This window comes from Hippocampus guttulatus, chromosome 1, assembly GCF_054856545.1.
Source record: "Hippocampus guttulatus isolate MCC_2025c chromosome 1, RoL_Hgut_1.0, whole genome shotgun sequence".
Taxonomy (NCBI): Eukaryota; Metazoa; Chordata; class Actinopteri; order Syngnathiformes; family Syngnathidae; genus Hippocampus; species Hippocampus guttulatus.
In genome coordinates, this window is record NC_141261.1 from 14,222,611 (window position 1) to 14,245,613 (window position 23,003).

General features: G+C 44.0%; 1 protein-coding gene and 1 long non-coding RNA gene across 5 annotated transcripts in view; both read left to right on the forward strand.

Moving 5' to 3' along the window:
* Positions 1–23,003, forward strand: part of LOC147210509 (vang-like protein 1) — a 33,153-nt gene that overhangs the window by 8,719 nt on the left and 1,431 nt on the right. Inside the window, exons 3-10 of one of the 4 annotated variants that reach the window (XR_015100963.1) lie at positions 5,195–5,321; positions 16,188–16,619; positions 16,784–16,959; positions 17,569–17,729; positions 19,649–19,796; positions 20,904–21,138; positions 21,672–21,763; positions 22,503–22,709. Coding sequence is in view for 3 of the 4 variants with exons in the window: in XM_086111753.1 (XP_085967879.1) it covers positions 11,792–11,974; positions 16,188–16,619; positions 16,784–16,959; positions 17,569–17,729; positions 19,649–19,796; positions 20,904–21,138 (1,335 nt within the window). In the remaining variant the exon portion in view is untranslated. Of the gene's footprint in view, positions 1–5,194; positions 5,322–5,744; positions 5,860–11,732; positions 11,975–16,187; positions 16,620–16,783; positions 16,960–17,568; positions 17,730–19,648; positions 19,797–20,903; positions 21,139–21,671; positions 21,764–22,502; positions 22,710–23,003 lie in introns of those variants that run through there. The other 3 variants (XM_086111745.1, XM_086111762.1, XM_086111753.1) reach the window with 3 other exon arrangements.
* Positions 907–4,693, forward strand: LOC147210510 (uncharacterized). Its single transcript, XR_015102981.1, has 3 exons — positions 907–1,774; positions 1,849–1,971; positions 2,079–4,693. It is a non-coding gene; the product is annotated as an uncharacterized LOC147210510 (long non-coding RNA).

Below are 23,003 nucleotides of genomic sequence, written 5' to 3' on the forward strand. Positions count from 1 at the left end.
TTTTATCTTTAATTGGAGATGTTTCACAAAAGTATGTTTCATCGTTAACATTGAGGATTTACAGCTATTCGTGCGGGGCTCTTCAAAGTATTTTGGCAACTGGACATGCACACAGAGACAAAGGGAGAGAATATCCAGAACCTTCCAGCGACAAGTCGAGCATGTTCTCCAGGTGGAATCTGTTGGTGATGATCAGACTCCTTTCCTTAAAAAAAAATCTAACAGAGAATTTACTTTTTTTTTTTTTTTTAATCCAGGTAAGGCCATTGAAAACTGATTCTAATTTAACGCTGACACGGCTCTAGACAGCAGGTGCTAATCACCCCTGTGAACAAGATCACGTTTGTGCAAAGCCAGCCCTGGCAGATTCTGCCCTTGATGTGATGTCAGCATTCTGCAAAAAAATTGGTTTGCTGACATTTCAGAAAATCTTGATTTGGTCGTAGGGATGAATGATATGGACGACATTTATATCTCGCTATTCATGACAGATACATTTATCGATACGATATACAGTAACCGTGTTCATTGAAAACGAACCATTAATAGTGTTACAGGGGTGTCAAACTCATTTTAGTCGCGGGCCAATTTGGACTTGTGTCTTCCCTTGGAAGGCCGTAATGACAGTGAAACCACAAAATGATTATTTGTACACAACAAATTAATACATGACTAGTTTTGAAATCAGTCAATTATCATAGTTTGTTCAATTATTGTTCAAGTGAGTGCAAACAGGGTATCAAAATTATTGCTAAATCTAATTTATTACACATGACAATTTGACATTTCAGTAATATTTTAGCAAGTTGACACACAATTTGCTTTCACGGGCCACATAAAATGATCTGGCAGGCCGGATCTGGCCCCTGGGCCTTGAGTTTGACACCTGTGGTATAGATCTTTTTTTTTTATTCATTATTATTATTATTATTTTTATTATCACAAAATCCGTTGAATGTGCAGATTCTGCACCGATGTTACACCCACATTTTTCTTTTTAAGCAGTGTGTCTACAGTATGTAGCATTTATCTCATTTGTCCAAATTGCAGGGCGGCCCGGTAGTCCAGTGGTTAGCACATCGACTTCACAGTGCAGAGGTACCGGGTTCAATTCCAGCTCCGGCCTCCCTGTGTGGAGTTTGCATGTTCTCCCCGGGCCTGCGTGGGTTTTCTCCGGGTGCTCCGGTTTCCTCCCACATTCCAAAAACATGCATGGCAGGCTGATTGAACACTCTAAATTGCCCCTAGATGTGAGTGTGGGCGTGCGTGGTTGTTCGTCTCTGTGTGCCCTGCGATTGGCTGGCGACCGGTTCAGGGTGACCCCCGCCTACTGCCCGAAGTCAGCTGGGATAGGCTCCAGCACCCCCCCCCGACCCTAGTGAGGATAAAGCGGTTCGGAAGATGAATGAATGAATGAATGAATGCACTCTCCTCAGTTGCTTTAGTGTTTTATTGTTCAATTTATTTAGCCGACATTTATCAACATGTTCCCTTTGTGTGTGTAATTGCATTTCCAACCAGAATTTTAATGACGTCGGAAATGTCTTCCTCTACGGTTCCCATCTCAGTTGCACGCACGGCAGCACAGGTCAGGGTTTTCACTGTCTTGCTTTGAGGTCACGACAGCCGCGGGTGTGCAACGGGCTCCCCACGGGCTCCCCACGGTGTCAACCAATGTTGTTATCCACTTGGCCACGGCTTCCTGATACCAGGGGGGTGGGTTTCAAACAATTGGCAAAAATTGGCAATGGAACATTGAAGGATTCCCTACCAGGTACTTTTTCCACTCCCCCAAATCCACCGTCTGCCGCCTAATTGGAAAGAAAACAAGTGTTGTTGCCTTTCTAGGCCCTGGGCATGGTAGTCAGAAGGTAATCTTTATACACCACCGAAGGGGTGCCATGCAGGAGGCAGCTTCGGATCACTGCTGTCTAATTACACTCTCAGGAACAGATGCCGACGTGGAATGTGGTAAACACGCAACACACACATTGGACACTATCTGACCAACTGTAATGGGAATGATTTTTAAAAAGCATCGCGTTGTGGTATTGATGATATCCTGTAATGTCTTTCAGGGAGAATGTTCCCAAAATTGGAGTGAAAAGTGAACAATCTTGGAATACCGGGCACCACCCCAAAAAAAAAAAAAAAAAAAATCTGTTTGAAATTCCCGTCCCTGGTTATCTCAACCCTTTCAAGGCCAGTGGTCACCAACTTTTTCGAAGCTAAGTGCGACTTTTTGGCGACTGATGAATGCGGAGGGCCTACCAGTTTGGTCACCCAATTCTGAGATAGCAAATTTGCTCAAGTTACCTTCATTAGTATTATTATTATTATTATTATGTGTGCCTGTTAAAAATGTCATTTTTGTGAAGACGAAGACAATGGCAATAATTACTCCCAAAGTGCGACACTTTGTTTCAATAACATTTTGTTACATAACATTTATGTAAACACAAATAACATTTGTGTTTAAATAGATGCTCACTTCTACAAGATTCCTAGAAAATCTTAATATCTCATCGCTGGCAAGTCGGGACCGCCACGTCTTAACCTTGAAATAGCCGAGGATGTTAAGGATACAGAAATGTGCAAGTATTTGTAATCTAACGTAACGGCCACGCGGCATCCTCGATTCTCCAGCTTGATTTGCCTCTGCGATGGAGGTCATGTTTTCACTTGTATGTGTCTGCGCGATGATCATGTTCCTATTGGAAGGGAAGTACAAGAATAGAAGCGGAAAGCAGTGTGGTTCACACCCTCGAATCAAAACACAGCCCCGCTAGCCCATAGCGATGCCAGCACTGTCACTCACAGGTTCTTTCCGCCTTTTCTCACGGCGCCAGGATGTCCTGTAAGTTTGCGTCGGGGATCGCTAAGGGTAATTGTATAAAAGTTGGAAGTTTGAGCTTTTATTCAAGAGCACCATTTATTAGTGCGGCATCGCAACCTTTTTTCTCACTTTTGGGTGGTGTTGAAGGGGAAGTCAAGTCAAGCATTTTCGTTTCAACAATATGTTGTGTGAGGCCCCACTTGTCAAAACACGGTATTCTGATGAATATTGAGTTGGCGGAAAAAAATTTAAGCAGCAAAGGTTTTTATCCATCTCAGAGGGGGGGCCATTTTGCCTGATGCTGCCACTTGCTGTCGACTGAAAATGACATCACATTTGCTCAGGGCCAGTCATGGCTCAGCTCTTTTCCGCCTTTGGACAGTGTTGGTCGCAAGCTGAGTCCTGAGCAACTGTGATGTTATCTTCTGTACTACCAAACGTCATTCTTTGCTTTTAATTCACGAATTGTCATTTGTTGTTTTTTTTGTTCTTGACACGAGATGGCCGCAGGCAAAATGTGAAAAAGACAGATGAGGGATTAACTGAGGCCACGCATGCCAGCTTCTCAGTGGTAATGGATCCGCGTTGGGCTCGGTGCCAAGTCGCCAGAGTGCTGCCGGACAGAGGACGCTGATTAATTGTCAGAGATTTTCTCGGACAAAGTTAAAGAAATGACTCGGCACACAGGAAAATTGTCTTCAATATCGGCGGGAGCGGATCTCTGAGAGCGAACGACGGTTAGTTGCTCCGCGATCACACTCTCAGTCCCGCCACCGCGAGTTCGACATTTTATTGTAACATATGCAAAATACAAGAAAAACACTGCCCCCGATGTTTGCATGCCGCACCCCGGTCCGGCTCCTCGGTAGTGATTGGTTACCTGTTTTTCCAACTTGAACCACCAGTACATTGGCGCCTTTTCTGGCTGGTCTACATCGAATTAGCATGTTGTAGACTTTGCGGATGGTCAATGTCGTCTGGGCGCGACGGGTGTTCTCAACTCGTCTTTTGTTGCTCAACCGCTGTTCCCGAATTATTCATTCCCCTTTTGTGACCGAGTGTCGCCTTCTCCCCTGTGGTTGTCCACCTGTATTGACGTGCTAATTGTGGACTTCAACAGTCCCCCGGCCAGATGGCCGGCGCCTTTGTGTGCAGGCATTTGGGGGTGCTGGATACGCACCCAAACGCTTCGATGTGCCCAAATTAAATGAAACTTTAAACATGATACAATTTTGCTCATAGATTCCTCTAACATTAATGCTGGTTAACATTTGACACGGGATTAGAAGTGTAAATGCACGGGCGGTCAATGGAGCTCATATGTTGTAGCGCATGCTTGGGTTGTATGTGGATCACGTTGCCCAGATTAAGTCGTCAGGAATTGGATTTTGTCGCAAGCCGAACAATGTTTGAAAATTAATGTTGATTATCTCTCTCACTGACAGTCTCTATTTATTTAGCTCTTTACACTTCCCAGCAGAACATTTAGGTTAGCACATCATGCTTCTTTTAGACCATGGTGTGTCAAACATACGGCCCGCGGGCCGCAACCGGCCCCCCAAGGAGGTTCGATCGGGTCTGCAGGATCATTTAAAAGTGAAAAAATGCATAGAAGACACAGAATGAATATTTTTAATAAGGTGCAATTCATGGAGTATCCGCTTGGGGACACACTGTTTTGATCACAGTAGAAGACAACAGCAACCTCAGTCTGTCACTGAGACAGACCCAACACAGCAGACGCTATCAAGGACATGTGAATACTTTATTCTTTACACATTTAACTCATTCACTCCCAAAGACGTTTTTAAATGTCTTTTCAGACTTGGTCCAGAATTGGCTGGTACTGAATGAGTTAATAGCACTCTCCTTAGTTTGTAAAATGTAGGCAGGGATTACATTTAGATTTTATGTGCACATATGTAAATGGTTTAAAAATTCCTTTCTAAATAAATCTCATTTAATCTTAAAATGCATTACTATATTTTTCAATACCAATTATTTGTTAAAGTTTTGTGCCTTTGTACAATAAGTGGGATCAGTTGCAATGCATGTATGTGAATGATCAAAGTAAATTGCACATTTGTCAAAGCCAGGAAATCCAAGGTGCTTCATGAAATGTTTTGTAAAAGATATGTTCATTAAATTTCAACATTTTCCTAATGTTCTTGTGCTTCTTTAGACCAAAAACAAAGGAAAGACATATTATTTTGGTTATTTATAGCCGAGTATGGTATAATTTTAATGGTCCGGCCCACTTGACATCGACCGAGGCCGTATGCGGCGCACAATGTGAAATGAGTTTGACACCCGTGTTTTAGGCCAATCGGGAAATTAGAAATTTTTTTTCTATTTCAGGGAGAAAAGCCGGGATCGCCACAAGTGTCGCAGCAAAGACAGCCGCTCTGAAAAATCAGTCACTATTAACCCTGCTCCAGCTGAGCCACTGCTGGGTGACGCCGCTGTTCGAGGCGAGCAGGTCCAGGTAGGCCAATCGGACCATCACTAATCACACAACCTTCTCCCGTGTCATCTGACTTCAATGAACAAGCCTCGTATTCATTGTTTTAAACCTCCCTGTCCTAACGGTGCCGATAATATGATCCCATTTTGAAAAGGTTGGGCGCTCGAGAGACTTAGCACAAGTCAAAATGAGGTGACGTTGTCAAATGTGCTTATCGGTGTGACGACAGGCCATCTGCTATTTACCAGAAGGGGCCGGTCCACTTGTCGGCTGCATTTGGGTTGATAAATATCTGCGCAAATATGCAGAATTCTAGCAGGCTGCGAAGTTGGTCTCTAGATGGATGGTTTGTCAGTTTGGAGAGAAAGCCTTGTTAATCCTTGGGAGGAGTCGCTCGGTTTGTCTCAAATGCTTCTGTCGGCCCCCCGCCCCGAAATGGACCAGGCCAAGCTGCTTAGTTGAGACAACTCAAAGTGTGTGCTCAGCCATCGTGCATGTCGATAGAAGATGACAACGCATCTATTATGTGATGGATTTGTTGAGAAATGACAAATATAAGGTAAGAAATGATTCCCATTTTGCATCTATGGGATTACATTCACATGATGACAGGAATTATTCTACTTTTGCATACAATCAGAAATATACAATATGTGCCTTTATGTATTTCTCCAGTCATACCATCATCTGCTCTAAATTGTTCCGGATTACTTGGACAGTGAGATCAAAAAATTGCCCGTGTGCTGTGTTTGAAATCCTATTATTTTTCCTTAACGTGGTCTGAATCTTCTGGTTAGTATTGCGGTTGTGGTGTGCAGTGGTGAAATAAATATCGCCTGAGATATTTTCTTTTGCTGTTATTCGTCTTTTTTTTTGTCACCTTGTTGAAATACTTTTTTTTTTTCTTTGTGGTCAAAGTATTGTTACCTGCTTTTAGGATGATGCAGCGCAGTCCACCACTTTACATTAAATCATGTAAAGTGCTTAGTAAATGTATTGGACCACCTGTCATGGAAATGAGAAGAGAGCATCCAGCATCATGAATTCATTCAGTGCAGAATCTTTAGTGAGCTCCTAATGTTTGACACAGCACGGACGGATTTCAAGCTGAATTTAACATTCACCCAAAAATTGGAGCAGTTTTCCCGGGCTTCTCTGAGAAGTCAAATATATTAATGAAGCAATTGGTAACCACTCTTAACGCGTAGCCGACCGGGTTAGACTCCGACTGTTACCCGAAGGGGAAGTAAAACATTCATGCATCCATCTCCAAAATGAATACCGTATTTTCTGGATTATAAATCGCTTCGGCGTGCAGGTCGCACCGGCCAGAAATTGAATAATAAAGAAGGCAAAAAAAACCCCCCAGAAGTCAAACTGGAGTACAAGTTGCATTTTTGGGGGAAATGTATTTGATAAAATCCAACACCAAGAACATACATGTCATCTTGAAAGGCAATTTAAAATAAAAATACATGAGAGAACAACAGTCTGAATAAGTGCACGATATGCTAACGTTAGATGACGCATAAACAACAAACTGAGAATGTGCCTTGTATGTTCACGCAACACATTAAGAATTATGCCGATAACTACAGCATAAAGAACATGCTAACGAGTTGACCAAACCATCAGTGTCACTCCAAATCAATAAATCCAATGAAATCTTCATCCTCGGTGTCACTTTTAAACAGCGCTTCATCTTCTATGTCGCTTACATCAGACTCATCGTCGATTTATCAACACAGGCCGAGAGCGCCCTCTTGTGGTTTATGTGAAAATAACACGTGAAATGATATAATAATGTGTTAACAATTTCACACATAAGTCACTCCAGAGTATAAATCGCACCCCGGCCAAACTATGAAAAAAAACTGCGACTTATAGTCTGGAAAATACGGTATATGATAATAATTAGATTCTGGCATGAAAGTGATCATCACTTCCTGGTCTATTGCTACCTGTCATTCGATGGCGCAGGAGTACCCAATGGGTTTAAATACCGTATTTCGTTTTTATTTTGTAGTATCCGCGTGATTCTCATATAAAGCACCTGCTTTCACAGACATTTAGACAGGGTCATACAATCAAGGATATATTGACACCCCCAACAAATTTGAGTCCCTCAAATGTCATCGTTTATTTAACGTTTTGCATTTATTGACAACTTTCTATCTGCCATCCTGCCACATTGGTCCTCGTTTGAAGCCAGTATGCTCCCGCAAGATTGCGGTCTTTCTTATCCATGTTGCATCAAAGGCTTCTTCTAACTTCCTCATGAATTTGAGCTCATGAGTGACTGAGTTAGTCCAGCGATGACAGCTTGTTACCTGAAGGTCATATGGATGTTGGTGACCTTGTCTGGCTGCCTTGTCCGTCATCGGGCGCCAAACGCTTCTTGTTGCCAAACAAGCAACTGTCACAGTTGGGAGTGCATCGAGACAGAAGTAAATCAAAAGCTGCTGTAATTTTACTGACCTACTTGCCGTCTACTTTTGCCTCGTTGGAAAGCTTCGTTAACGTTGCCCGTGTTTGTTTATGCTCGTGTCTAATTTTAACGGAGTGCCGCTTGCCTTCCTTTGTGTTTTTACTCGATACTGTTGCCTGCGGGGGGGACGTTGCTTCTGGATTTGCTCGACTGCGTACGCACACATACAAAGACGAAGTGCTGTGACGCCACATTAGTGGACGTGGTTCGGCTCACTTCGTCCCGTGGCTATTGTTGCGTTCAAGTGGATCTTTAGGGTGAGGTGGCAAAGTGCAGGTCGCAGTTTGATTGTTTGGTGAAACAGGAGGTAGTTTGCACTGTATCAGAGGAAGGAACTACTGATGACCTGTCCGATGTGGGGGGGTTCCTTTGCTCGAGCTATAATTCTAATGCTCCTTCATCTTTGTTGAAACAAAACCAGCAAACAATTGCCTCACCGGTACCTGGTTCTTCATGTCACACAGTTCAGTAAAGTCAAGGCAGAAAAATGAGGAGAGCAGCGGGCAGTCAACATTTTGTGTTCGTTCTACTTGGCATGAAAGAATAGCCTCGGTTTGAGAAAGAATTTGTCTTTGACTAATTCCACTTCCATTGTTGCAAAGATGTGATATCATTCTCTGGCGATCTCGCTGACTGCTCTTTGTAAACTGTGTAAAAGTGGCAGGCGGCTCACTTTGGTACCGAGCAGACAGAGGACGGAGCCTCTTACCTAATTCCTATGGAAGATAGAGAATGACTCTGAACAAAGATCCACTGTTGGAATACAAAAGTAGACACACCCAGAATGACTCTCTTGGATCTGGAAAAATGGAGGTTGCAATACATGCTATTGGACAAAGAAACAGTAAAGACGCGCGCGCACACACACACTATGTATGTATGTATGTGCGTGTGGGTGTGTGTGTACTGTATTTTAAATGTAGTCAACCAAGATGACCATAATTAAATAGAATGTCTCTTAAGTAGAGCGCCAACATCTGCCAATGCCAAGTTCTTAAAAGTGATTTATGTTTGTTTGGCCTTCTGGAGGCTACATTGTGGTTCTCGGATGATGACGAACAGACTAGCAATGCCTTCATGATTCCGGGCGGTAGACTCTGCCAAATGATGCCATCGGGACTGAAAACTGAAAATGTACTCCTTCAACCGCATTGGGGCATTTAGTCGATGAGTCAACTTGACTGGCCCAATTGACTTTTAATGCTTGACGTCGACTCATCACGTGTGTTTGGCGTTTCGTCTCACAACAAGCCAATTTACGGAGGTAGTCTGGATTTGCCAGTCTGCTGCTGTGGAGGGATGATAGCACCCTGCGGTGTGGCAAACTGTCCCGCCAACGAGGTGACACAGTCAGGAAAGAAAGAGCACCAGCATGAAGTCGAGATCCGTCTTTGTCGCCAAAAAGTTTTGTCTCATAATACACAGACAACAGTGTGTGTTCATGAGGGCTTTTTACTGGTCAGAGACATTGTGTGAGACGACACACACCACATTGTGTCACTTTAGGACAGCAAAAGCGGCACTTTGTAAGGCGGAGCATTTGGCACAAGATGTCACTGGATGTTTTGTTGACGAGCGACACGTACACGATTTCCACAAACTACAACTACTACACTGTGCGTTACGTTGAGTTGTATTTTATATGTAAAACAGGTCTGTGGTGCAAAAAAAAAAAATTACTCATATTATTTGTCATCCAGCCACTTATGGTCACCTTTATCCAGATCCTCATGGAAAATATTCTGGCTTGGCCAAAGCTAAACGTTTTTTTTTTATTTTATTTTTTTAGCATACCATATTTTCCGCACTAAAAGGCGCACTGGATTATGAAGCACACCTTCAATGAGTGGGCTATTTTGTCTTTTTTTTTTCATATATTGGACGCACTGGATTATAAGGCGCAATCTACAATGCATCCACTAGATGGAGCTATGCTCCTTCTGTTCGACTCGAGAGGCGTTCATGACCGCCTCCAAAAAACGTAAATTAAAGATGACTTCATTAAAACTACGAAAATTGAAAATAATGCATCAAAATAGAAAATCAAGCGAGGAAATCACAAAATAAATTCTATAGCCCCCCCTACAGAATTTATTTTGGCATTTCCTTGAGTGCAGCTCCAACAGAACGATCAGATGTCAGTAAAATGTAGGAGACTGGACTGTCTCAGAATTGTTTTGTTATTTATTCCTTTGTTGTATAACTTAGCTTGTAGCAGACGTGTGCACATTTTCAGCATGACGTCTCTGACCCACTGGTGAAAGGACACTTTGATCCTCTCCTCTTTCATCTATAACTGCTTCAGACAACAATATGAATGCAGAAAAGTGGTGAAGATTGCACGACTGTCTGTGTCCTATGTATTTATGTTGTGTTATTTTTGTTATTTTGACTTCAAAATGGCGCCGCGAGAGTGGCTGCCTTTCCAGCAGCTCCTATATTTTGTTGTTCTACTTCTTCCTTTGATAACTTTGCTGCTGTGAATTGGGAATTTCTCCATTGCGAGACTAATAAAGGTTTTCTTATCTTATCTTATCTTATTCACAAATGAGGAAATCACAAAATAAATTCTATAGCTCCCCTATAGAATTTATTTTGTGATTTCCTTGCTTGATTTTCTGTTTTAATGCGTTATTTTCAATGTTTGTCGTTTCATTGAAGGAATCATTAATTTACGTTTTTCGGAGGCGGTCATGAACGCCTCTCGAGTCGAACGGAAGAAGAGAAGGCACGGAGACAGACAAACACGTATCTGCATTTGTTAAGACTGTGAAAACCATTAATAAAGTGTGCGTTTAAAAAAACAACACCACAGCTCTCATTTTTTCAGAGATGCAACAAAAACTTATTTAATAAAGCAGCGACACAGTTCACTGAACCAACAGCAAGTTCTAACATTGGAAGCATGTCTCCAGCAAGGAGCCAGCTTGGTGGTCGACATATTACCGTAATGACCATACACAGGGTGCACTGGATTTTAAGGCGCTGGGAGCTTTTAAGAAAACCTTTCGGTGCACCTTATAGTGCGGAAAATATGGTAATCCTGCAAACTCCCTGTGTCCTATTATGTCGTGTTTCAGTATGTCAAAATACTGTCCTGCGAAAAAGGACCTCGCTTTCAAAGGACCTCGCGACTGTTTTTTTCCTTACACAAAAATGCAGATTTCACGCTCGAGATTTGTGACCCAAAGTGTTATCGCTGTTTAAACCGAGAATAAAACACTGTAAGCGAATTGCTGACACAGTAGTTGTGTGGTGTATTTCGCTGTTGCCGATCACGATTGCAGCCTTTCCCATTTCGATGTTCACATTTTGCGTGCGTTGCGCGTCCATCTGCCAAGTGCCGCTGCAGCCCGACTTTTGTTATTTATCGTTTTGCCAGAAAATTCTGCATTTTCCTGTCTGCATCTTGTTTTACGGTTGCTCTTAACCGCGCACACGCGCTCTCCCCCGGTGTTCACTGGGTCAGAAGCAATGGGCGGAGAGTGGCGCCGAGGCAAACGACGGGAGAAGAATGAAGTACGCCTGAAGGGAGTAAAAGAAAAAAAAAAAGGATCGGTGAAGAGTGAAGAAGAAGATGATGGGAGAAGTGCATCGACTAATCGCTATTTTGTTTATTCTTAGCCCGGCGGGATGGTGTGCACCAATGTTTATTTAGTCTACCACTTCCCCCTCCTCTTACTCTTTATCTAGCCGTCTTTTTATCCCACCCTCCATCTCTTCTCCCACGACATCGTCTCATCACTCTCACATTCTCCCCGTTTTCTTCTTTCTCCCTAACCTCCATCAAGAGCGCCCCCCCCAGCACCCCACCCCCCTCCACCCTGGCACACACAAACACACATGAAGAAGCAAGTGACGTGCAGTACCTCCCCAGGCACCATGGGAAAATTGTATACATAAAGTGGTCTCATGCATTACTCGGCTTCAAATCCGCATTGTGCAGTCCGTCGGTTTTACACGGACTGGCCGAGCACTGTGATGGACCGGTTGAGGACAAAGTATGATGGCTGACGATTTTGGAACGTGCACAGCTAGCGTGATGGAGGCAGGCGATGACATTCTGCAGGTCCTGGAGGTCTGTGAACCCATACTTGAGAAAGAGGAGGTTATTGTCACCACCGTAGAGGCAAATTCCAACCTTCCGCCATTGGTCAGCACTGGAGCTGGGAACAAATCAGGCCAGGTAGGACAACCTCTGTGACATACTTGCACTATTTATGGGAGGACAACCATTTTTTTCCCCATCTGCAGGGCCAGCTTAGTCATGCAAACATAACTTTAACATGGTTAGGCTTATGTGTATCGTTTTTATTTGTCCGTGTGGGCCGGCACTTCATAGGCGACAGTTTTTTTGCTTCATAAAGTCCATTTGATGTGTTGTATCGTTGCAATTTTTGATCACTCCACTCTTGCAGAATAGTGTTCTGTATTTTTGTGCCATCCATCCATCCATCCATTTTCCGCCACTTATGGTTGTGGAGGCAGCAGCTTTAGGAGGGAAGCCCAGACTTCCCTCTCCCCAGCCACCTCTTCGAGCTCTTCCTGGCGGATCCCGAGGCGTTCCCAGCTAGGTGGCATAGTCTCTCCAGCTTGTCCTGGGTCGTCCCTGGGGTCTCCTGCCAGTGGGACATGCCTGGAACACCTCACCAGGGAGGCGTGCAGGAGGCATCCGAATCAGATGCCCGAGCCACCTCATCTGGCTCCTCTCGATGTGGAGAAGAAGCGGCTCTTCTCTGAACTCCTCCCGGACGACCGAGCCTCTCACCTTATCTCTAAGGGAAAGCCCAGACACCCTTGTGGAGAAAACTGATTTCGGCCGCTTGTATCTGGTTCTTTCGGTCACGACCCATAGCTCGTGACCATAGATGAGGGTTGGGACGTAGATCGACCGGTAAATTGTATTTTTGTGCCTTCCATTAAATTAGGGATGGATTTGTGTGTGTGTGTGTGTGTGTGTGTGTGTGTGTGTGTGTGTGTGTGTGTGTGTGTGTGTGTGTGTGTGTGTGTGTGTGTGTGTGTGTGTGTGCGTGTGTGTGTGTTTACAGCTGAGATTAATTTGCTAGAGTGAAAAGTTTTATTTTATGTTGTATATTTTTTCTATACTATATATACATCCGTACATAAAATGTAAAGAGCGTCATGGCTCACCTGTTTTCAGGGTTTGGTCATGTGATGTTTGCAAGCTGAGCCCTAAAGCACCGTGAACGTGATGTCATTTTCAGTTGACAGCGAGGGGCAAAACGGCTGTCCTCCGAGGTGGATAAAATCGGATGGATTCCACTGCTTAATTGATACTCCACAAATGCATATTAATCAGAATGTTGTGCGTAGACGAGTTGGGTGCATAGACCGGATTATTGTAAAAAAAAAAAATTTTTGACAGTGCAATCACTGTTCGTTGGCAATATCACGTTTCCAATGTTAGAATAAGAAATATGTGACAAATCCTTTCAAATCAGCGAATAGATTGTTTTTTCCATTGTAATCCTTTGTTAATGTGAACATAGCGTGATTATTGCTGCCGTTTTGGGGTCGTACGAATGTCAACGGGGGGACAAAAGTGCCTGAGAACAGACCATGTCTTTTTGACAAGAGGCTGTGAGCTTTCACACGATATTGCATCATGACAACAATACCCTGTTAAAACCAAACCATCAGCGATTGGTAACGTTAGATCACTTCTGCTTCTAAGATATTATTAGTGGAGGGCTTGCCTGATGTCGTTTCAAACTAAATTGCTGACCCCCTCTGCTCGGTACTAATTGAATGTACTGCAGTTATTTCGGGCAAAGTCTTCACTGTGGCACGGCCCCTCTTCCCGCTTTTAATGGTTGTCTTGTTCTTGAACTGCTGCAGGGCACGTTGTGCTCGTTGCCGCTTCATCTCTTTCACCGACTTTTCACGTGATGAAGGCAACTCAGAACCTGTTGTCTTCAATCGCTTCATCCTGTTGACAAATGTGGGTCACTGTTGTCTATTTTTAGTCAGGCGGTCCAGGACAGATTACAGATTGTGCGAAGACTCGTGTCAGGGATTGTTTTTATCCCATATTTTAATCCTTAAAATGTGCTTTGATCGACTTAGAACGGGGTAGAGCTCTCAAGTTTTGGTTGTTTGTTGTGTCCGACATTCCATTGTCTGCTTTGCGACTTGTAAGTCTGTTTTCCTGTCAAAGTTTTTCCATGAAGCCCAACTAGTCGCTTTTTCCATCCATCCATCCATCCATTATCTAATCCGCTTTTTCTCACGAGTGTCACAGGCGTGCTGGAGTCTCTCCGAGCAGTCGCCGGGCAGTAGGCGGGGGACACCCTGAACTGCTTGCCCGTCAATCGCGGGGCACACGTAGCGCTCACACTCACGGGCAATTTAGAGCACAGGTGTCAAAGTAAAGGCCCGGGGGCCAGATCTGGCCCGCCACGTCATTTGATGTGGCCCGCAAGAGCAAATCAAGCATGTCAAGTTCCATGATGCTTACTAAAGTCTGAAATCAAAATTTAAAATTGTCTTATGTAATCCAAATGTAAAGACCAAACACTTAAAATTTAGAGAGCGAGCGGAAAAAAAATACTTTTCCCTGAAGAGATAATCAATCATGTCAATTGATTATTTTTTTTTGACTTTTTTTTTATTTTTTTTTATGGCCACTTGGCGTGTTTTGGGGTCGCGTCAATTCGGTGACTAATCAGTGAGTCAACGTCCACACTTCCAGTTCAAACCTTCCATTGTGATACTTTGGTCACCCTCTTCTCACCCCGAGGCCAGAGGCTTATTTCTTTCCCAGGGCACCTTCCTCCAACTCCCCCAGACAGCCAGACCCCCCCCCCCCCCTCCCCACTCCCAACCCCCACTTGACAGCCGATGTTTCCTCTCCTTTGTGCCGGAAGCTTGTTATGACTGCTTTGCAAAGAGTCCTTATCGTTGTTGTTCTAAGGGGCTCCGCTCCAACATGGCTGACCTTCATTATCTGCGGATGCAGTCTCACCCTCACGTCAGTGGAAGCCCAAGTTGGCATCGCGCACTGTTTTCTTTTTCTGCTCTCCATTTTTTGATCCCTTCCTTTCTCTCCTGATTCGACAACCTTTTCTTTTTGCTCATGAGGTCGGAGAAAAATTGAACATGATCCAGTTAAGTGATGCATTCACGAACAAGTGCACTGGAGAACAAACCACGAATCAACCGCAAATGCAACGTCACGTTAAATTCAACGCGACACAACTTTTTTTCTTTTTTTTTGGTAGCTCTTTCACAACAACCGCAGTTGTGACAAAGTGCTGTATGTGAAAATGTAAAAGACAATAATTAAAATAAGAATAATACAGCAGACCCACAGGTCACCGGGCTGACCTTCTAGTAGCAAAAATCGGCATGTCATTAATTTTTTTATCCACCCAAAAATTCTTGAAAAAAAGGGGGATAACCCTCACAACCACAAAAAAATGTGCGAGTGATTTTTTTAATGTATCAATTCTCTGACCTCTTTGGTTTGTTGTGTTTTTATTTGTCTGTCTCAAAGAATGTTACCTACTTGTGATGAATTAACTGTAAATATGAAATGACAGAAAACAATTTGGAAGGGCTTGCAGCTATTCAATATTTTTAGAATCGATTAATCCCCATATGATCCCATCGATTCATTGAGTAATCCAATGTGTATTGATTTTTACAATTCAAAGTCACGCCAACTTATTTCTATGCGGAGTCGTGCGTGGGCACCGTTATGTTCGTCCCTGTGGAAAAATCATCACCGTGACGCTTTGAGGCAGAGATTTTGATTCGCCTTTTGGAATCCACTTATTCCAGTTATTCGATTCATTGTTTTAGTCCTCATATTTTGAGGCGTACACTGGCTAGAGCTCTGGATTTGGGGAATTCTCGTTTTGTTCTGTAGGGGTTCAACAGACTTGCTCATCGAGTGGTCATTGGTGTGGTGTACCGTATTTTCCACACTAAAAGGTGCACTGGATTATGAGGCGCACCTTCAGTGAATGGCCTATTTTGTCATTTTTTCATATATTGGACACACCGCATTATAAGATGCAATCTACAATGCATCCACTCGATGGAGCTACGCTCAAGGAAATGCCAACAGAACGATCAGATGTCAGTAAAACGTATTTAATAAAGCAGCGACACAGTTCACTGAACCAACAGCAAGCATTTTGGCGGTCGACATATTACCGTAATAACCATACACAAGGCGCATCGGATTTTAAGGCGCGCTGTGAGCTTTTAAGAAAATGGAAGGCTTTTAGGTGCGCCTTTAAGTGCGGGATATACGGTATGTTTTCGTGCTTTTGCTTGTATCTCGTAAGTCATCAATTTAATACAAAAACCAAACAAATAAGGTAAAGGAGCATGTCACCCCCTTGATTGTTCTTGAAATGTCACGTTTGCAGGATGACAACTGGGGCGAAACCACCACGGCTGTGACCGGCACATCGGAGCACAGCCTCTCTCAGGAAGACATTGTGCGCATCACTAAGGACCTGGAGGAGAGTGTGGGGCTGGACTGCCGCCGCTATTTAACGCTCACGCTCGCCGTCGTCCTGGGCCTCCTGGTCTTCCTCTCGCCGCTGGCCTTCCTGGTCCTCCCCCACCTCCTCTGGCCAGAGAAACTGCAGAGCTGCGGCACGGCCTGCGAAGGCCTCTTCATCTCTGTGGCCTTCAAGCTGCTCATCCTGCTGCTTGCCATCTGGGCGCTCTTCTTCCGGCCGCCACAAGCCAGCCTCCCGCGCCTCTTTGTCTTCCGGGCGCTGCTTGCTGTTCTGGTGCTGCTCTTTGTGGTCTCCTATTGGTTGTTCTATGGCGTGAGGATACTCGATTCGCAGGTGAGAACGTGATGTTCGATTTGCGCCAAGGGCTCAAGTGTTGGTTGGGATAGGTGGGCCGAAAGAGAAATTTGAGATTGATGCCTGCTTTTTGCTTGTCCTTTGAACACCTCGTGACTCGCGGCGGTCGACTTTGGCCTTATCCTCACGTTTGTGCCCTCTAGGATGAAGACTACCAGGGGATCGTGCAATACGCCGTGTCGCTGGTGGACGCGCTGCTCTTCATTCACTACCTGGCCATCGTGCTGCTGGAGTTAAGGCAGCTTCGGCCCTACTACTCCGTGTGTGTCACGCGTTCCACAGACGGAGAAACCAGGCACTATAACTTGGGACAACTCAGGTGAGAAAAGCGCCAAGCGATGGGAGGGGTGAATGGAGACTACCGGGGTACTCCTATACAAATCCGAAAGGGCCACAAATACACGTTTCAAAACTCTTAACTCAGAACGGCAAGCCTGGCGGGTCGCTGAGAAGCGCCCCCGATATCTTAAGATGTGAAAAGAAAACAAAAGGGAAGAGAACGTCACAAAATTCTACTGAACAAGAGTGGCATGAACAAGAGTTCTGAGGAAATCATAAATCGGACGCAACAGTAATTCAAACAAATCTGTGGCTTGATCAACTTTTCATGTTTCGTGAAACAATACGGAAACACGTGCACTGCACTTTTTAAGCACTGAACGTATCTTGACAAAATATGGATAAATCTCTCTCTCTCTCTCTCTCTCTCTCTGTGTGCTGAAAAAGGCGACCAATTGACCAAAATGGAGCATTATGGGGGTTGTTTTGTTTTTATTGATTCCAATTGCAACCTTTGCGAGTTGAAAATTGCATTCTTCGACATTGCGGTGTGGATTTGACTTTGGCTGTTCAGCTCCAGGATTCGTGGCTTTGAAATCATGTGCTCAAATGTGTGAATATGATGATGAGGTGGACTTTGTGTGCGCAGTATTCAGCGGGCAGCACTGGCCGTATTGGAGCGCTACTACTGTGACTTCGCCATCCATAACCCGGCTTTGCTCGCCGCCTCCAAGTCGCGCGCCGCCAAGCACCTGGCTGGTCTCAAAGTCTATAACGTCGACGGGGACTTCCCCGCGGCCCCCGCAGAAGGTGTGTGTGCGTGTGCGTGTGCGTAAGCTCCCTGCTGTGCCTCGAGCCCTCCTGCTTCACTAAATCGTGTGTGTCATTGACTGTCTCCTCTCCTGGTGTTTTCTCTTGAAGTCTTTAAAGCTAAACTCCGAGCGTATCTGTTGAACAGTAAGTCAACTCAAGGCTGATGCTTCTCACTCACAGATTTGCGCACAGCGTGTGCACCTTGTAAATGCCGCACTCTCACACTGATGGCATGCCGCGAGTTCATGTCAAATATTCAGTCAACTGTGTGAATGTAACGCGCAGATGTTGTTAAATTATCACCCGTTCTCGGGCATCACTCAAGTGCACTAACCTGGCTCACTTTTTTTTCTCCCCTGCATTTGTCTCCATGTTAGGAGAAAATGGCTGACAATGTGTTTTTTTTTCCCCGCCCTTGCACCGCTTCACTTGCGTTCACCCGTCATCCCCTTTCAAGCCTTTGCTATTCATTTCCACTCTTGTTGAATTGCTCATCCAATTTAATTCAGGAAGTTTGATGATTCCTGACAAGCTACTGCCTGCTTGTATTGTTTCCTCGGAGTTGCAAACGTGTCAACATTTGGAACGTCATCATCCATCCATCCCACCTAAGCGCTGTCATTCAAAGCACGATATGCTGAAAAACTCCTCCGCTGCTCTCTTCATGAATTATTCCATTTATGCGCCTTCTTTGGTCCGCATGAATAATTTATCAAGGCTGCCATCTCTTAACCTGCATTTGCACCACTCAGGATCGGGCGCAAGAATCCACTTTTGTTAACCGTACAACCGTAGCTTGGAGCGATGTTAGAGCGCAGAACCATTCTGAATTTCACAAGGTTATTCCGGATGAAAAGTGGAAAAATCCAAGGTTTATGCCTGTTGAGAATCCCTACGAGGAGTGTAACAAAATAATGATTTAAATCGGAAAATGGGGTTTTGATTTAAAATGCGGGAGTGCGTCGAATTGCACCAATTCAAATCACTCCCCTTTCAAATATAACTTCCTTGAATGGTATTGCACCCCATATACAGTGAAACTCCTCTACAATGAAACCTACATGGGCGAAAATACCCCCGAGTGTGAAGAAATTTTCATGCATGAAAGCCATTCCCACTTTTCTGCTCCCCCTACAACGAAGTTGCCCTGGTCCGTTATACAAAATCTTTTTCTCTGCTCTTGCCTTGCAACGAGATTCACTACAATGAAAACAAGCCTTCCACAAAAGTCTAATCCAACTTCAGCATGCCACAGCGACCTCTACTGCTTCGTTTGGAAAAGGCAACAGCAACCACCACACTGGTTTACGCATGCGCAGTAGTACAGGAAGTATTTGTTTCAGTTGCATTGCTAAAATGGCGACAAAACGGATCTTTGCGTACCAAGGAGTTCAGAAAAGAAAAGCTTGAACGTTTGAAGACAGGATAAAAGTAATAAAAATGGAAGCTGGAGGAAGCAAAATAAAAGACATTCTGCAAGAAATTGATGTCAGTGAAAGTAATGCTGATCGTAAATACCGCAATTTCTTTCCTTTTTTTTCTTTCTTCGCTGGCTATATGAAGTGTCAATAAGTGCATGCTCATATTTATGCACTATGGGAATAAAAATAAAATTACACATACACGTTTTTTGTGTGTGTTCGTGTTTACGTCTGACATAAAATTTGCTACAGTGAAAAGTCCCCTGTTGTGAAAAGTTTCTTGCTGCAAACATGATTTCGTTGTAGAGGAGTTTCACTGAATTGAGATCCTATCAATATACAGTACATATCAGATTGTGAATTGTCTTTTTTTGGAGAGATGTGTACCCCTTAAAAAAAAGGCCGGAGAAGGAATGTGCAAAAAATATACATCTATAAATTGCGGCAGAGTCATTCTTGTCATCCTTCCCCTTTCGTTTGTGTGTGCTGCGACAGGTCCGGGGAACAACGCGGCCACAGGAATGGCGCACTCGCAGTCCAGAGCCATGATTGCAGCCGCCGCCCATTGCCGGGATTCCAGCCACAACGAGCTCTACTACGAGGAGGCCGAGCACGAGAGGCGAGTGCGCAAACGGAGAGCCCGGTGAGTGGTGGCAATGGGTCGGGAAAAACTTGGCTTCCTCTTGATCGGCATTCTCAGAGTCTCTTGAATCCTTAACCACCATTGCAGTTGGTTTTCGGTTCCCCAGAGGAAGACTGAATTTGCTCAAACCATCTTTTGTGGTTTTTTTTGCTGCATCTCCTCAAATACTACACAACCGACACTCAAAGGCAACTCCTTTCACCAGTGGTTTAAACATCATGATCTCAGCATGCATGACCCATATATGATACTTAGTTTGCTTTTCAATGTAACCGTTCTGAATAATACGGTGTTGCCCTAACATATTCATTTAATCTGTTCCATTATGTACGCTTGTAACTCAAAACACTCATATCTGAAATCATCTTTCCTTGTTGAAATGAACGGAAATCCCAATCATTTGTTCTGGTCAGCGTTTTTTTTAAAGAGAAAAATAACACTGTAGTATTGCACTTGAGAACCACAGAATAATGACGTACTTGATTTGAATTTAAAGAATGAAAATATTTTGGAGACTGCAGTGTAAAGAAGACATACAGAGATGCATGTCATTCCTCAATAAGCTGCAGTGATTCACACAGGGATAAATAATACATGCCTGTGCATCTACATGTGCTGCTACACCATTTGTGTTCAGCCATCCTTTGCTTCAAAGGTTATAACACCGCAATAACGATGATATTTGTTCGCTCATCTATGTCGTTTCCCCATATCAGCTTGCTGAAGATGAGGCAAAGCTACTTGGTTGTTTTAAATGCACAATGTGTACATTTTCTTTTAAGTTTGTGAGTGAACATCACCTAGCCGGTGAGAAATAAAAAGCTTGAAGCTTTTTTCTTTTTTTAACTGTTCATCACACCCCAAACTGCTGCTTGTTGTGAAGTGAATGGAGTTGAGTTCACTTCCACCATGCAGCGCTCGTATCTTGAATTTTTGCTCTCAAGTCAAAGCTAAGCATAGCGAGAGTGAAATTGCTTCCAAATATTTAAATGGCCCCTTTAAACTCCCAGTTTCTTCCGTGCTCTCTTCCTGCCGGTGTAATGGCCAGATATCCGATGATTTCCTCTGGTATTGATGTCACGCTTGCACTCCGCTTTCTGCTGCTAGACTGGTGGTCGCCGTCGAAGAGGCCTTCACTCATATCAAGCACATGAAGGAAGAGGAGCAGAAGAAAGTTCCGGGAGACGTGATGGACCCGCGGGAGGCAGCGCAAGCCATCTTCCCGTCCATGGCGCGGACCCTCCAGAAGTATTTAAGGACAACCAAACAGCAGCACTGCCACAGCATGGAGAGCATTCAACAGCACCTGGCTTTCTGCATCAGCAACAACATGTCACCCAAGGTCAGGCCTCCATTTCTCCGCTGCATATTCAGAGATTGGGGTTGGGGACCTCGGCCTGTCTGGATAATTACTATAGGGGCTTTCAAAACGCAGGAACCAATACTGGAACTTCCCAATGTATGCTGGTAGTTTGTTTTTAATCCACTTCACACACACACAAAAAAGGTTCTGGTCCGGAAGGTTCCACCAGGGTCTACCTAAGTACCTCCTCGCCACCAAGGGTCTTCATGTCCCTACAGCGAACGGTTTGCGGATGTGGGCAATGCTGAAGCACGTTGATTGGTTGGTTGATTTCGGGGTGTGTTGTCTTCGCGTCGGCAGCCTCACTAAGCTAATTGCTAACTCTGCTATCCACTTTACTGTCTGTGCTGTCCTCTGCTTGTCGCAAAATTTTTGAATGAACGAAATGCAAATGTGAGAGAGATGCGGGCTCTTGTGAGCATTTTGGGTTGATGAAGACATCCAGGGCAACTCGGAACGGACCAAGTTTAGCAACACTGCCAAGCTATAGGCAAGCTAAACACTCTTCACAGGGCATACGCAAAGCTGCAAAGTTAAACTGCAAGTGAGCATCGAGTGAAGAAATGGTGCGAGCGACTCGACGGCCAACGGAGTGAAGACAAAGGTAAATATGAAATACTCGCATAAATACTATTCTCATGTGGTTAATTACTTGTCGTTCTAATGACCACACCGCATGTTTACCTGCTTCAAGTCTCACCACGGAGTCTCAAGTATTCATAAAACCAGAACAGATCTATTTTCAGATCGTATCGTTGTTTCTGTAAATCGCCGTCATTGTCATGTCGGATTAGACTTTTGCAGAAGGCTTGTTTTCGTTGTAGTGAACATCGTTGCGAGGCAAGGGCAGAGAAAAAGATTTCGTATTATGCAAAAGGGGGACTTTTCGTTGTAGGGGGTAGCAGAAAATTGGGAATGGTTTTCATGCATGAAGATTTTTTCACTCTAGGGGGCATTTTCGCCCATGTAGGTTTTGTTGTCGAGGAGTTTCACTGTATCAGGAATTCTTGGTGTGGTGGTGCTACATATGATACCCGCAGCAACACTTGGTGTTTTTATTTAGTTTGTATCCCGCCACCCTTGTGAGGATAATCGGATTAGAAAATGATGGATGGATGGATAAAATGTGTTGCATGTTCAATCAAAAATGGAATAAATTTATCTATGAAAAGGAAAACAACTGTTGAAATCAAATACAGATGGATGCATAAAACGCTGACTTCTATCCTCTCACATTTTTTTCCTACATTCAGTTATCAGCTGTTATTGATTTTGCATATATACAGTATATACAGTAATATATATATATATATATATATATATTTATTTATTTTTGTCAATAGGAAAGTGCGGAAGGATGAGACGCCAGATTCAATTGACATGCCAGGAGCTCACCAAGACAGGAAATGACAAGTGGCCAGGCAGACACTCTTCAAAGTTGCCGACAATGCCAAGTTGGCCAGAGTGAAGGATTGGGAAATTCACCTTTACGTCTGGCTGTGTTTGTTTTGTATTTTCGCTGCACAAATAAAAAGTTGCAATCTACAATTCGTTGTTTTTTTTTGTTGTTTTTTTGCTCTCAAACTTGCCATGCAAACACAGATACAATGATCGTCCACTTGGGGTTTCCATCCTCACGTTCCGCGCTGTATTATTTGACTAAGAGTGTGTGTGGCTTTAAACAGCGGGGCCTGACATGGGCGTCAGTGAATGAAAGCTGGCTTTTAACTGTGCTAATCTGGCCGTTGTGTAAGAATACGATTTACATATTTATTGGCCACTTTTTACCATTTCCTACTGCTTGTTCAAAGAAGAAGGTGCATCATGAAATTGAAAGTGGCTAT